General features: G+C 49.6%; 2 protein-coding genes across 4 annotated transcripts; one reads left to right on the top strand and one right to left on the bottom strand.

Annotated features, from left to right (window-relative positions):
• Window positions 1-165: 165 nt before the first annotated feature.
• LOC114769070 (semaphorin-4E) lies at window positions 166-11,820 on the top strand. Of its 2 annotated transcripts, XM_028961769.1 has the most exons (15): window positions 166-249; window positions 2,968-3,285; window positions 3,363-3,508; window positions 3,590-3,652; window positions 3,747-3,845; window positions 3,914-4,013; window positions 4,114-4,224; window positions 5,040-5,191; window positions 5,278-5,450; window positions 5,536-5,689; window positions 5,768-5,990; window positions 6,071-6,186; window positions 9,749-9,918; window positions 9,999-10,051; window positions 10,134-11,820. In XM_028961769.1, the coding sequence occupies exons 2-15, from the start codon at window positions 3,195-3,197 to the stop codon at window positions 10,766-10,768; spliced, it is 2,286 nt and encodes a 761-aa protein (XP_028817602.1). In that variant the 5' UTR covers window positions 166-249; window positions 2,968-3,194; the 3' UTR covers window positions 10,769-11,820. The 2 variants fall into 2 exon arrangements, with proteins under 2 accessions (XP_028817602.1, XP_028817603.1); XM_028961770.1 differs by lacking the exon at window positions 166-249 and having other exon boundaries at window positions 1,660-3,285.
• Window positions 11,779-15,825, bottom strand: scamp4 (secretory carrier membrane protein 4). Of its 2 annotated transcripts, XM_028961772.1 has the most exons (7): window positions 15,611-15,820; window positions 15,264-15,298; window positions 15,033-15,161; window positions 14,029-14,185; window positions 13,101-13,202; window positions 12,778-12,895; window positions 12,350-12,676 (listed from the first exon to the last, which is right to left on the bottom strand). In XM_028961772.1, exons 2-7 carry the CDS (start codon window positions 15,268-15,270, stop codon window positions 12,494-12,496), a joined length of 696 nt encoding a protein of 231 aa, XP_028817605.1. In that variant the 5' UTR covers window positions 15,271-15,298; window positions 15,611-15,820; the 3' UTR covers window positions 12,350-12,493. The 2 variants fall into 2 exon arrangements, with proteins under 2 accessions (XP_028817604.1, XP_028817605.1); XM_028961771.1 differs by lacking the exon at window positions 12,778-12,895 and having other exon boundaries at window positions 11,779-12,676; window positions 15,611-15,825.
• Window positions 15,826-16,017: the final 192 nt, after the last annotated feature.

The raw sequence follows: 16,017 nt of genomic DNA, 5'->3' as shown, positions 1-16,017 counted from the left end.
TTCATGGGTTTTAATGGAAAAACAAGAACATTTCCCAACGACCACAAGCTTGAACGGTGGTCCAACCGTCCTGAGCGTGTTCGCGTAATAAAGTCAGACTTGGCAACGTGGCGCTCACGTTGGAGCAGAGCCCTCTACCTCCGGTCACGTGTCGACGGGGGGCGTGGTCTCGCAGGTGGGCGTTCACCGGAGCTCCGCCCCACGATCGGCGACCGGACTTAATCCCGGAATAATCACGAACCCAGCAAGGTGCGTCTACACTGATTCTTCTCTGTTTGTTTTTTGTACGTTTTAGTTGGAGAGGAATTTAAAGGTCCACCGTCACCCCCGAATATGAGCGTCTTTGTCGTTTTGCAGCCCGTGTTCTCTTGTTCCTACACGGCGCTTAATTAATAATAACGTTAACGAATTAAAAACCGGACCTGGCGACATGCTGGTCAAATTGGTCTTTTTTTTCGACTGTATGCGACGTTTCAAAATAAAAGTTCCAAATGGGAAAAACCGGGAACGATTTAAATTACATTAATATTTCATCTTGGGGTTAAACGACATGTGTAAATCCATGTATTACATGACCTTTCACTCTTGCGCAAGCCGTACATAACAGGCTAATTTATAAGGGTTTTATTTTGAAAGATTTTCACAATTTATCAACTGCAGCAATATAAAAAAAACAGACATTCGTGACTTTTTGAAAGCGGACATGTCTAGGTTTTTGTTAAATGAGCGCAGTTCAATGAATGTCTGTTGAATGCAAAAGTCACTGCCAACTTTGATGCAGTTTCGGTTTGTGCGACAGTAAGAACGACCACCAGCAAGCAGACGTCAGAGTTGTTTTCATTCATTTCATGTCTTTCCTAGTAGCCACTGAGGGCCTTATGCAACCTGAAACAGGACGTGAAGCATCAGGCTAAAGGGCGAGTCTGCCAGCTGGAAGCGTGGAGTTGTTTTTTTGGATGAGAGGTGCTGAAGGCCTCACTCGAGCCTTGCTGTTGTTTTCCTTCGTCTTCCCTCGCCTGCCTCCTGCCACAACTTGCCCGTCGCGTTTCTCCGGCGGCCTTGAGCTGTTTGTCCTGATCCTGTTCGCCTTGTGCCTCCACTTCACACTTCACACGCCTTGAATAGACCAGTTTCTTTGTTCTGGTGAAGTTCTAGTGAAGTGTTGTTTTTCTTCTTCTGCTTTGTGCCTTCACCCACCTGCTCGTGTGACTTCGATTGTGTAACGGTGTAGTAACTTTGTACTATCTCTGGGAGGGAAAACAGCCTTATCCTGAACTGGGCGTGCTCGAGGTGAACGCCCTCGTGCCGCCAACTTCCTGCTCACACTCACCACTGTGCAGCCCCTGCGTCGGTCAGTCATTAATCCAGACGTTTTTCCCCCAGAGGGCTCTGCACTGGTTTAAGGTCTAATTTCTCTTTTCATACATGAGATGTGATGAGTACAGACCAAAAGTCTGGACACACCTTCTCATTTTCTTTATCTTCATGACCATTTACGTTGGTAGATTCTCACTGAAGGCATCAAAACTATGAATGAACACATGTGGAGTTATGTACTTAACAAAAAAAGGTGAAATAAGTGAAAACATGTTTTATATTCTAGTTTCTTTGCTCTGGTTACTGCTTTGAACACTCTTGGCATTCTCTCGATGAGCTTCAAGAGGTCGTCACCTGAAATGTTTCTCCAACAGTCTTGAAGGAGTTCCCAGAGGTGTTTAGCACTTGTTGGTCCAGCTCACCCCAAACCATCTGGACTGGGTTCAGGTCTCCACTTTTTGTTATGTGACCAGAATGCCATAACGTTAGTCCTGTCTGTTCGGGGGAGAAAGGGCATCATTATTTGAGTTTTCAATGTAATTTTTGCTTCGATTGGCCCCACAGCACAATTAGATTTGCACACATTTTCACACAAGCGTGTTTCATATTTTTATTGTAAATAGGGTATGTTAGACAGCCTGAGGACTCATTCGGAATGCTGATTGGTTGAAGCTCTGGTAGAACTTTGATGTCTGTTTCCTTTTTTTAATCGTTTTATTCAGGCTGGGTTTGGCTCCCATGATGGAAGTTGCATCCATCACCAGAACGTAACCTTCGGCTTTGTTTACCGCACAGTCATGTATCTGTCAGCATAGCTGTTCGAGTCACCGCTGATGCATCACTTACTGAATCAAAGAAAGAAAAGGAAAGAACAACACACCAGTCCTGTTCTTAACACCTTGCGCACCAGGTTGTCCGGGAATGAACGTGTATCGGTGGCTGTGGGACATTCATCATGGTTACTGGTTAGAAACAGACGAATTACATTTACCGCATTTACCAGACGCCCTTATCCAGAGCGACTTACAGTCAGTAGTTACAGGGACAGTCCCCCCCTGGAGACACTCAGGGTTAAGTGTCCTGCTCTGGGACACGATGGTAGTGAGTGGGGTTTGAACCTGGGACTCTTCACTGTCCACACCAGTTCTACAGAGTCAAAGAAATGTTCCTGATACGTTCCGTTATAATAATAACAACCACATGTGCTTAAAAATATTTCAGTTCGTATTTTTAGTAAAACTTGATGTGAAGCATCCTATGGAGATGTGTGACTTCATCTAGTGGTCTACAGTGGTTTTTGAAACACTTGAATAGTCACAAGAAGGGAATCTGTAGCTTCCTGCTTCATATTTCTTATTTTAGTCAAATGTTAACTGTTAAAATAATTAAAAAAGTCAATTTAATTTGGACTGTTTATCGTACGTGTTGATGGCCATGTCTTGCGTGGGTCGACTTGGACGCCGTGAAACAGGTATGGTGGCTCGTAACGTAAGCGGCGCGCCTGGAGAGCGGTGATTAGTGGCGTGCCCCGGCTCGCACGCCATAAGCCGGCGGAAGACCGTAAGCTCCTCCCCCCAGCAGGTATGCAGCTCTGTCCAACACGCCGATCCCAGCGGCTCCACACCGGCTTTCTTCTCGGTTGCATTTCAGGGCTCGCTTGTGATGGACTAGTTCTGGACTGGAAGGTTGAGGCCTTCGCCGAGGACGTCCACTGGTTTGAAAGAAAAGAACATGGTTTTCCACTGGACACAAGCCAGGCGCCAGCAAGCATCTGCTGGAGAACTTCCCCAGGTCTGCTCCTGGCCGTAGGTTTGGAGGATGCGTGACCCGTCAGGACTGGTCCGGCCGTTGCGGCTCTTGTGAAGAGGATCCGAGCCATGTCTTTTCTCCTCGCCGTTCTTTTCCTCCTTGGAGCTCCAGTAGTTCTCGGCTTCAGCCTCGTCCCCAGGAAGACCGTTCTTCAGCCCAGTAGGTCTTCCCCCGAGGGTTCCCTTCCAGGCTGCCACGGCAGAGTGCTAGTAAAGTGCATGTTCCTCGCGTTTTAGATGTGCAGCTGAGGTTGTTCCAGGAGGACGGATTTTGGAATTACTCCACCATGCTGTTGCGGGAGGATCTGGGCGTGCTGATAGTCGGGGCGCGGGAGGCCATTTACGCCCTGGACGTCGGTGACATTTCTGTTAAGAAGTCCGCGGTAAGTCTGTGGCCGCGTCATTTAAAAAATATGTGTGTGTGTGTACACATTATCATTGTGAAAATGTGCGATTTCGCGCAGGTACGGTGGCACGTGAAGCCGCAGAAGCAGACCGAGTGCACGTACAAGGGGAAGCACATGGACGTGAGTTCTGGCCCCGGCTAATATTTCACACAATCTGGCAGGAAGCAGCGTGCTTTTGTGCGGCAGTTAGTCATTTGTTGGCGGTAAAATGCAGGTCGAGTGTCGCAACTACATCCGAACGCTGCACAAGATCAACGCCACCAGCATGTACGTGTGCGGGACCAACGCCTTCAGCCCGACGTGCGACTACATGGTAGGCGTGTCGCTTCAGGTTCACAGTTGGATCGATGGGAAAGTATTTGAATTTTTTTTTTCGTCCAGACGTACACCGACGGGCAACTGAAACTGATGCAAGAGCAGGAAGAGGGGAAAGGGAAGTGTCCGTTCGATCCCTTCCAGAGATACTCCTCCGTCATGGTCGGTGGGTGTTTCTTCACGCGAGGTGGACGAAAGGGGGGGAGAGAACGGGCATCTTTTATATGTGGAATGATTTCATTCGGGCCTCACTTGCTCTTGACCAGGTGCTGACCTGTACACCGCCACCTCGCTGAACTTCCTGGGGTCGGAGCCGGCGGTCCTGCGCAGCTCCTCGACGGTGCTCCGCTCCGACTTCAAGAGCTCGTGGCTGAATGGTCTCACTCATTCGCAGTTACATTTTACACTTACAGCATTTATCAGCGTTTATCACTTATTTCCCTCAGTTTCCTCCTGATGCGCCAGCGGGCCGCCGGCTTTACTTGGTTTGTACGGTACATGCGCGACTGGCCTCTGGCGGAACAGGCCGAGCGGATTTGCGTATTAATAAGGAACGACTGCAGCTCGCGTGCGAACAGGATCCTCTTTATATTATCAATGAGAGCCCACATCTGTCTGGTAACGCTGACCCCTCGTGTGTTCTCCATTTGTAGAATCTACAGGGTGGGCCATTTACATGGATCCACCTTAATAAAATGGGAATGGTTGGTGATATTAACGTCCTGATTGTGGCACATTAGTATATGTGAGGGGGGCAAACTTTTCAAGATGGGTGGTGACCATAGTGGCTATTTTGAAGTCGGCCATCTTGGATCCAACTTTTTTTTTTTAATAGGAAGAGGGTCATGTGACACATCAAATTTTTTGGTAATTTCACAAGAAAAACAATGGTGTGCTTGGTTTTAACGTAACTTTATTCTTTCATGAGTCATTTACAAGTTTCTGACCACTTATAAAATGTGTTCAATGTCACCAACCATTCGCATTTTATTAAGGTGTATCCATATAAATGGCCCACCCTGTAGAATGGTGATATATTTTGATAAAGCGGTCAGCTGGCTGCTTTATGATTCTTGAACATGCGACATAAAAATATGTTCCATTATATGTGTACTTCCTGGGCTTAATGGGGACCAATGAGTTCTGAAATGAGATTGAATCCAGATCTTTTTTTATAAACTCGTCCGTCTAGAACCCCAGTTTATCTACATGGACCTGGTTCCAGAGAGCGAGGAGAGCCCAGACGGGGACGACGATAAGGTGTACCTGTTCTTCAGCGAGGTCGCTGTGGAGTACGACTACGACAGCAAGCTGATGGTGTCGCGCGTCGCCCGCGTCTGCAAGGTATCGTGTTCCACCGTACCTTCCTTCAGACCCTGCGGTGACCCCTTCCTCTGACGCGACCTCTTGGCTTCGCGTCTCCTGTCCAGGGGGACATGGGCGGCCAGAGAACCCTTCAGAGGAAATGGACTTCGTTCCTGAAGGCCCGCCTGGACTGCCCCGTCCCTGAACTGAGCCTCCCGTACGTCGTCCAGGACGTCTTCCTGCTCCGGAGGCCAAACTGGAGAGAATCGCTTTTCTACGCCGTCTTCACCCCGCAGTCGTGAGTCACGTTGGCTGGTCTTGCGCCGTTACTACCGGCCGCCGCCGTGCATAAAGAGTTTTCCGGTGCCTTTGTCTCTGAGCAGCGGCTCCACCGACCTGTCGGCGGTGTGCGCGTACAGCATGGCGGCCATCGGCAGGGCCTTCGGCGGCAAGTACAAGACCCCGGTGGACGTGGAGAGCTCGCACGTGAAGTGGGTGACGTACAGCGGGGAGGTGCCGGTCCCCCGGCCCGGGGCGGTGAGTGCGCGGTCCGGTAACGGCGGGGCGTCCCCGTCCCCCCCCTCCCGTACTAACCGGCCCGGCGCTGCGTTGCAGTGCGTCGACGACGGGGCGCGGAGGCTCGGCATGCGCTCGTCACGCAACCTGCCCGACTCCACGCTGCAGTTCGTGCGGGACCGGCCGCTCATGGACGAGGCGGTGCACCCCGTAACCGGCGGCCCCCTGCTGCTGAAGCGGGGGACCCTGCTGACCCGCGTCGTGGTAGACAGCGTCCTGGCGCTGGACGGCCACAGACACGCGGTGATGTTCGCTGCCACGGGTACGAGCCTCTTCGCCGCGGGATTAGTAAATTCCCCGCGGCCGCCGGTCCTCATGGCGCGGGTTCTGTCTCATTCCCAGAGGACGGCTTCATACAGAAGGCCGTGAACTACGACAAGGAGATGTTCGTCATCGAGGAGGTGCAGCTGTTCCAGACGCCGGAGCCGATTAAAACTCTACGCCTGTCCACCGGCAGGGTGAGGCGCCGCTGCGGGCACATGGTGTCCAGGCGAGGAATCTCCATTTACATTTACAGCATTTACCAGACGCCCTTATCCAGAGCGACTTACAGTCAGTAGTTACAGGGACAGTCCCCCCCAGGAGACACTCAGGGTTAAGTGTCCTGCTCAGGGACACAATGGTAGTAAGTGGGGTTTGAACCTGGGACTTCTGGTTTATAAGCGAGTGTTGTTACCCGCTAGGCTACTACCACCCAGTAGTTACAGGGACAGTCCCCCCCTGGAGACACTCAGGGTTAAGCGTCCTGCTCAGGGACACGATGGTAGTAAGTGGGGTTTGAACCTGGGACTTCTGGTTCACAGGCGAGTGTGTTACCCGCTAGGCTACTACCACCCAGTAGTTACAGGGACAGTCCCCCCCTGGAGACACTCAGGGTTAAGTGTCCTGCTCAGGGACACAATGGTAGTAAGTGGGGTTCGAACCTGGGTCTTCTGGTTTATAAGCGAGTGTGTTACCCGCTAGGCTACTACCACCGAGTAGTTACAGGGACAGTCTTCCCCTGGAGACACTCAGGGTTAAGTGTCCTGCTCAGGGACACAATGGTAGTAAGTGGGGTTTGAACCTGGGTCTTCTGGTTTATAAGCGAGTGTGTTACCCGCTAGGTTACTACCACCCAGTAGTTACAGGGACAGTCCCCCCCTGGAGACACTCAGGGTTAAGTGTCTTGCTCAGGGACACGATGGTAGTAATTGGGGTTTGAACCTGGGTCTTCTGGTTTATAAGCGAGTGTGTTACCCGCTAGGCTACTACCACCCAGTTCATCAGCGTCTTTTGCTATATAAATTGCGCTATGAGTGAACACATGGACAACATCCCCCAAACTGGTTCGTAGAGTCTGGTGTTGATCTGTCGTTGAGTCACCGCAGAAATCTAAGATGAGAAATAATGTACTTTAATGACCACGTCACTAGTATGGTTGGGAAACACTGTGTTAGCAACGTCTGAATGACTTACTGACTAATTGTGACTAATGATTCCGTGATCTGACCAATAACCTTTATTCTGCAGCACAGTGCAAATATATTTCAGGATATTTTTAAGGATGTAAAAATACAAATGTTTAATGTCATGGTCATTCAGAGGTTCTGAGCAAAGAATCACTCATCATTATGACTAATACAAATTGCCAGTCTGGACGTTGATTTCATTCAGTTTTATTCTTATGTGTGCACGGGGGCAAAAGTTTCAACACACCTACTCATTCTGACTTTGTTCTGACTCTTTTTACATAAAAGAAGAAAGATGAAGACTCATAACTATGAATCAACACTCGTGACTCATGTTATGTAGTAAAGAGAGGCAAATGTTCCATATGTGCGTCTCTCCAAAGCAGCGATGGCAACATTTCACACTCTCGGCTTCTCTAAGCCTCCTGAAGTTAGACGGTGGGGATTTTCATTGAAGGCATTTGGCAGACGCCCTGATCCTGAGCGACTTACAACGTGCTTCCATGTCACCATGGATGAAGAGATCAATTCTGGTTCACTAGGACCCCCAACTATGAATACAATCTTTTTATTCACTCTGTTCTAGTTTCTATACAGAAGTCAGACAAGAAGAAGGTCACAAGTTCATCTAAATATTCTCTAAAGAGGAAGGTCTTTAGCTGCCGTGTGAAGGTGCTCAGTGACTGAGCTGGAAGTTGATTCCACCACCAAGGGGCCAAGACGGAGAAGAGTCTAGATGAGCGTCTTCCTCGTACCTTCAGAGATGGAGGGACCAGGCGAGCAGTACTGGAGGCTTGGAGTATACGAGGTGCAGTGCGAGGTGTAATAAGGGCTGTGAGGTAGGATGGTGCTACTCCATGTTTGGCTTTGTAGGCCAGCATCAGTATTTAGAACCTGATGGTGCAGCTACTGGGAGCCAGTGGAGGGAGCGTAGCAGAGGGGTGGTGTGGAGAACTTGGGGAGGTTGAAGATCAGTCATGCTGCTGCATTTTGTATGAGTTGTAGAGGTCAGATGGAACATAGATGTAGACCAGCTAGAAGGTAGCTACAGTAATCCAGTCGTGAGATTACTAAGGACTGAACCAGTAGTTGGGTGGCCTGTGCTGATAGATAAGGACGGATTTGTCTGATATTCTAGAGAAGGAATCTACATGAGCGGGAAAGATTGCTGATGTGAGTCGAGAAGGAGAGTTGGTTGTCTATTGTTACTCCAAGGTTGCGGGCTGTTGTAGGAGGAGAGAGCTGCGAGTTGTCCACGTAAATAGCAAGATCCTGATGTGGTGAAGAATCTGCTGGTTTTGGTGGGATTGAGTTGGAGGTGATGGGCTGCCATCCAAGACGAGATGTCAGTTAGACATGCAGAGATTTTGGACGCAGCATGTATGTAGATCTATGTGCATCATGTGCTGTGCTGCTGTGTATCACATGTGACAATCACTTCACTTTGGATGGTTTTGTTGTGCTGAGATCGTATGATGATGAAGGTAAAACGGACGGTGCTACGATCTGACTCATCAAACGCAGTTTTCTCCAAAATACCACCAGTCATAAGTTTCCATAGAACAGTCGTGTGCACGCTTTTTTTTTTGACTGGTGGTGGATGTGATGAGAAAAAGCAAAAGTCGTGTGTTTGTGAGAGTTGTGGTGTAGAGCGTGTGAAAGTCTTGGTTTTCACATGATGAGAAGAAGATGCCGACCTACCGTGTTGTATTTGCAGAGGAACATGCTCGCCTTTTATTCGGTCGAGATTCGGGCCTATTTAGGGTGCTAGTAGCCTAGCGGGTAACACACTCGCCTATGAACCAGAAGACCCAGGTTCAAACCCCACTTACTACCATCGTGTCCCTGAGCAGGACACTTAACCCTGAGTGTCTCCAGGGGGGGACTGTCCCTGTAACTACTGGGTGGTAGTAGCCTAGTGGGTAAAACACTCGCCTATGAACCAGAAGACCCAGGTTCGATCCCCACTTACTACCATCGTGTCCCTGAGCAGGACACTTAACCCTGAGTGTCTCCAGGGGGGGACTGTCCCTGTAACTACTGGGTGGTAGTAGCCTAGTGGGTAAAACACTCGCCTATGAACCAGAAGACCCAGGTTCGATCCCCACTTACTACCATCGTGTCCCTGAGCAGGACACTTAACCCTGAGTGTCTCCAGGGGGGGACTGTCCCTGTAACTACTGGGTGGTAGTAGCCTAGTGGGTAAAACACTCGCCTATGAACCAGAAGACCCAGGTTCGATCCCCACTTACTACCATCGTGTCCCTGAGCAGGACACTTAACCCTGAGTGTCTCCAGGGGGGGACTGTCCCTGTAACTACTGGGTGGTAGTAGCCTAGTGGGTAAAACACTCGCCTATGAACCAGAAGACCCAGGTTCGATCCCCACTTACTACCATCGTGTCCCTGAGCAGGACACTTAACCCTGAGTGTCTCCAGGGGGGGGACTGTCCCTGCAACTACTGACTGTAAGTCGCTCTGGATAAGGGCGCCTGGTAAATGCCGTAAATGTAAAAGACAAGTTGTCTCCCGGGACGAGAAGGATGGATAACGGCGCTCGGTGTGTTTGGCAGGGCCTGCTGTACGCAGGTTCGGACGCCGGCGCGGTGCAGATGCCGCTGAGCGACTGCGGCCGCCATTCGTCCTGCCAGGACTGCGTGCTGGCCAGAGACCCGTACTGCGCCTGGAGCCTGTCGGCCTCCGCCTGCTCCCGTGCGGCCCGCGCCGAGTCCGGCCCCGACACGTAGGCGCCGAGCTTCGGAAGGAACCGGGGACGTAGTCTTCGATCGTGGAAACTAATCAAATGGCCTTTTTGTCTTCTAGGACAATGATTCAGAGTCTGAGAGACGGAAACGCTTCCCTCTGTCCCGACCCAGGTGTGGACACACAAACTTTACTGCCATCAATCAAACATGTTTTAATATCCGTACTGACCGTATTCGTGTCCGGGAATTGCAGCGTCTCCGAGGCCCGAGGACATCAGCCTGGTGGCCGGAACCAACGTGCGTCTGGGCTGCCGCTCCGACTCCAACCTGGCGCAGGTCCGCTGGCTCCTGGACGGGAAGCCGCTGCAGGCGTCCGAGCCGAAGTTCTACCGCCACCCCGACGGCATCCTGGTCCTCAGCGTGTCGGCGGCGGACGCCGGGGACTACGCCTGCGAGCTGCTGGAGCGGGCGGGAGGCGGAGAGTACCGCCGCACCCAGGCCGTGTACCGGCTGCGGCCCGGTCCGGACGCGGGACAGGAACCCGCCGAGGGGAAGGGGCCCACCGGCCCGCCCACGCTGCGGCCCGACGCGCCGCTGCCGCAGGCGGCGGCCGGCCACGTGACGGCGCTGCAGGCGTCCGTGGCCGTCCTCCTCGTCCTGCTGCTCGCCGTGCTGCTCTGGCTCGGCTGCAGGAAGCGCGGCGGCCTGAGGGCCTGGGGACAGCGGCGCGACTGCGGCGGGCCGCCGGACGCCGCGGCGCCTTTGCAGGAGAAGAGGCCGGAGCCCAGCATGAGCTACAACAACAACCACGTCTCCTTCAGCAGGAACGGGGGGTGCCGCGTCCCGTCCATGGCCATTTCCAGCGTAGTGGACGAGTCGGAGATCTGACCTGCCCCCATCAGACCACCGCGTTCGCCAATTTCATATTTCTATTTATTCCATTATAAGGAGACAAGACTTTTTACTACACCTGACCAGACAGATATTTAATGTGCACATTTCTGTGCTGAAGGCTCTCAGGATAAAGACATTCGGCCTGTCCAGTTTTCACACAAAACATTTACCCGTTTCTGACGCAGTAATTAACATGTAATTAACATGCATACACGTGACCAGATGATAATCACCTGACCAGACAGATATTTAATGTGCACATTTCTGTGCTGAAGGCTCTCAGGATAAAGACATTCGGCCTGTCCAGTTTCCACACGGAACATTTACCCGTTTCTGACGCAGTAATTAACATGTAATTAACATGCATACACGTGACCAGATGATAATCACCTGACCAGACAGATATTTAAATCCCCACTCCACCATGTGCACATTTCTGTGCTGAAGCCTCTCAGGATAAAGACATTCGGCCTGTCCAGTTTTCACACACAACATTTACCCGTTTCTGACGCAGTAATTAACATGTAATTAACATGCATATTAGACCCCAGCAGCTCTGCAACCCACAGGAAAGCCGTCTGGGAGATTTAACCGTGTTATAAAAACTTGCGCCACGTCACTAGATTTCGCACCGACCAACTGGACTACGCAGAAATCTGAAGAATCTACGACATTTTTTCGCTTTTTATTAAATGCAGCCAACTTGGCTCCACATCTCCCCGGAAAAATCGCCGATGAATAACGTTCAACGTCTACCTCATTTAACGTGCAGTTTCCAGTTATTTGTTGGCTGCTTCCTTTCAGCCCCTCGGTCAGGCTAAGCGGCACATTCGGTCACCTTCTACATATTGTAGATTGTCACCATTTTAACATGCCGCATTTTGTTTTTGTTTTGTTTAATACCAAATGTGACATTTTCTATGAATGTAATAAATCTTTGTAAAAAATGTGTGTAATTGTGCAGAATTTCTTGTTTTTGATTTATTCACGGCAACCACAAAAAGTATTTGGTAAATAAATGTTTATTTGAAATACCAGTCAAAAAATGACTCATCAATAATCTGAAATGTTAATACATGCAATTAATAGTGTAAAGAAAACAAAATAAAAGCCACGTCCATACGATGAAGACACAGGGAGGGAGGTGCTTCTGGAATTGACATTTTTAAAAAGTGAAAGAAAACTGGACGTGTGGTCAGGCACGAGGCTTTAGCAAAGGCGGCGCCAGGCAAGCGGAGAGTCCCTCGCATGCAGTTTTGCACGTTGATTTAAGGCCCAACCCATACAGACGATAGCTGCACGAGGAACAGATTCGGGGAAAAAGTGCACTTTTATCCAGCTCCAGGTTAAGGAGTCATGCGCACAAAGAATAAAGCATCAATGGACAAGACATGCACAGGATTAAATTCATCTTGAGTTATGTACCAAAATCAGCAATAACCATTTAATATTAATTCATAGTGTTAGTACTTTTGGGCTCTTATTCCTTCCTTAACTGGAATTTGGCCTGAAAGTTATTCTTACGCTGGTTCCATGCATTCATAGAGACGGCAGTAAAAAAAAAAATAAAAAATCTACGGACCTGGCATAAAATACCAGGATCGCCCAGGATTAAATAGATCCGACCGCACGAACAGAAACGCTGCGTCTGATGTAAACATGAAATGTAGTGAAGAGTTGAGCCTGCTTAAGCGCTCCCCCTGGAGTCCAGCTCCGGCATCACCACGGCCTGTTCTCCGGGTAGCTCGGCACGGTCGTGGGATACTGCGGTAAGCTGGGACCCGTCTCGGCGACGGCGTTGAAGCCAGCCTCCCTCGCGGGGGCACTCTTCCACAAGCCGGTGCTCCACTCCTCCTTGGCATTTTCCAAACTGCCGCCTCCGCCACGGTACAGCCGGTGGACCTGTCCACACCGGACGCATCGTACGTGTCAGAGCATCGCCTTCAGGAACATTATTATTATTATTATTTTTTTTTTTTTAACTCGCGTGCGCCTCCACTCACCCGCATAAGAACCAGGCCCATTAGTAGCGTCACCACAGTGAAAAGCAGGGCGGAGATGAGCATGACCACTCCAGAGCCCACGTTGGTCCCAAAAAACAGCACCGTGGCAATCCAGCCACTTTCATGCAATGGTGGCATTAATAAAGTTTAAAGTACAGGGTTAGTGGAAAAACCAATGGTGTCTGTGCAAACTGGCCATTAGGCAGTGGGTCAGGGTGAAAGATGGGGCGACGGCAGGTATTATTCAAGTGTCCCCCGTCCCAATCCCAAGCAGGCTATTCAGACACACGTGACACCCTTTCAACGGCGGGTCCGCAACTCACCTGGTGCCCCAACCTGATATCCCGATGGCCTGGATGAGGGCGAGCACACATTGAAGAAAGAAAACGAAGAAGAACGCCATGAAGTTGAAGGAACTGTCAGCCCTTGAGAAACAGCGGGGTAAAAAGGTAGGTTCAAGATCACTTTGACTGCGTATTCACTCTGCTCACATTTTCCTAATCTACATATTGGGGTGTGAGGCAAAAAAAGCTCCAGGGCTGCATAATTATTCACACGTGGTTCTTAGTCATCTGGTACGTAATGAACGTAGTCCACATCAGTCTCAAAAAAGCTAAAACTTGGTAGTCGTTAGTAATCTCAGATACTAATTGATGCTAAAATGTATTATTATTCAATACTTATCGATACTTGGATGGTATCGATACTTAAATGCCAGTTTCGCATCTGCCGGTTCACGGAAATTGTCGACAGAATGCAACAATTTTCAACAGGCATTGCAGCGGGCAGCCCCTGCCCCGGCCACATCACTCCGAATTATACGAGAGGGGAGTAAAGTTGTTGTTCACACGTAATATGAATTTCTTTCGGCTGCGTCCTCGCTTCTCTCTCCATGTTTTACAATGATGTTTTTGCACAACGCACATACATTTTTCACTTTTGCAGCATGAGCATTAAAAAATGCATTTCTTTCATTTATTCATATATGTGTGTGCAGCGTATATATCTGACTTTTAAAAATATTATTTATTTAATAAGTATTATTAATAGTTTTTTCTCCCCCTGTAGTATGCAAAATAGCATCGAGAACCATCCTTAGTATCGTTATTGAGTTTGAAATTTCAGCATCGTATTCATTACACAAACAATGGCAGATTATTATAAGCACATAGTTCTATGGTTATTTACCTGCAAGATTGAATAAAAACAATGGAGCCCCACCCCGCCATCTCACACTCACACACACCTCACCGAAAAGCTTTGTAAAGCGGTCTGAACCAGCAAGCGTAGCTACACGGGCTGAAGAGGAGCAGCCAGAGCAGCGAGAATCCAAAGTCGGTCGCGCTGCCACCGCCGGCCCACCAGGCTATGCACGACACCACGTTCACACACAGCGTGACAGAGTACACTGCAGGGAGCAGAGAAACGGTCAGAAGTACGGAATTACGCGTCATTTCATTCATAGTCAAACCGCCGTGGTGAGCAGCGAGCAGCGTGTTGGGACGTTCTTGGCTCAGTGGAACCTCGGCGGATCGGGATTCGAACCCGGCAACCTTCTGATTACTGGGCCGCTTCCTTAACCGATAGGCCACCACTGCCTTCAAAAGTCAAACAGTGCTTCTTTCTGCCTTGATGGGTCTGCCTTTCTGACCTGGTGGTAGTAGCCTAGCGGGTAACACACTCGCCTATGAACCAGGAGACCCAGGTTCAAATCCCACTTATTACCATTGTGTCTCCAGAGGGGGACTGTCCCTGTAATACAACCAATAGTGACTGGAGACACTCAGGGTTAAGTGTCTTATTCAGGGACACGATGGTAGTAAGTGGGATTTGAACCTGGGTCTCCTGGTTCACGACGCTACTACCACCCTGGTAGACTGTGTGGCTGAGACTGAGCATCTGGAAACCCACACCTCATGTAAACATGTTACTGTTCTACTAGTTGTTGAGAAGAGTACCATTGTAAAAAAAAAAATTATTGCAACGTTCCTCATTGGCATTCGGAACAGAAATAAACCCTTGGCTACAGTGAAGGGTTAAGAGAAGTGATTGTCATTTTGCACATTTGAAATGTGTCCTCTGTATTTAACCGGCGCCCAGGGAGCAGTGTGTGGGGACGGTGCTTTGCTCAGCGGCGCCTTGGCGGGTCGGGATTCGAACCGGCAACCTTCTGATTGCGGGGCCGCTTCCCTAACGCTAGGATTGTGGCCCGTACGGAGGTCACTACTAGCACCAAGAACCTGCACGCTGCTTACAGATCCACAGGTTGAAGACCCTGCGAACAAGCTGGCGATGCGCGGGGGGGATCTCCTCCTCCACATTCTGATAGAAGCAGGGCTTGATGCGCAGGAACTTGGGCAGCGGGGGGAAGTTGTTGACTTTCTCTTAAGAGACAGAGAGAGAGGGGAAAAAAAAAAAAAAAGTCACCATATGCATCGACGATCATTTAAAGCACCGTAAGAAAGGGCATGACATTAAAAACGTACCTGTCATTATCTCCGCCCTGCTGCGGTGACCGCCACTGTGGAAATGCAGTAGAAAAGCACATTATCAGCCCGACGTACGTCATCCAGCGGACACCAGGGAGCTGAAACAAACGACTGCCCTGCAGCTGAGCTCTCGATGCATTAACCAACGCTAGTTGTGAAGTTAGCACTTCGGCTAACCACTAACGGCGCGCAACGCAGTCATGAGGCCACTGCTTCACCAAAGTTCAAATTCGGACTGTTTAAAAATACAAAATGCACGCAATCTACAATCAAACCATCACCCGTCGGCCGTTATATTTAAGAATAGTATTTATTTTGCCCTGTATTTACGATGCCCAGCCTACCTGTCTGTGAAGTTTGGTCGAACGAGGATGCGTCGCGCCTCCCTTCATCTCGTGGCTCCTGTGGACGCGCTTGGTGCATTGTGGGAGTTGTAGTCTAAACGGAGCCACGCTTCCGCACCGGCAAGGACATGTTAACAACATTAAAAACTACACTTCCCGGTGTAATCCCGGGGCGTTCTGCGCACTGCGTGACTAGAAGAAAGTTTTAACAGAGTTAATTTTCTTTTTAAAAAGCACGATGGCATTCGATGGCAAATTAAACAGAAGTGAAGTGCTATGAAACGCAAGCATAATCCTCTGTTATAAAGAAAACGGGAGTGGCCACACCCCTCTAAGAATGTACGTAGAAAACAAAGAACATTTGAGTTGGGGTGTGTAAAAATATTTTTTTTTATTGTTGTCTAGAT

The sequence above is a fragment of the Denticeps clupeoides genome, chromosome 19 (assembly GCF_900700375.1).
Source record: "Denticeps clupeoides chromosome 19, fDenClu1.1, whole genome shotgun sequence".
NCBI classification, from domain to species: Eukaryota; Metazoa; Chordata; class Actinopteri; order Clupeiformes; family Denticipitidae; genus Denticeps; species Denticeps clupeoides.
The sequence above is the reverse complement of the archived record's forward strand: the minus strand, read 5'-3'. Positions and strand labels throughout refer to the sequence as shown.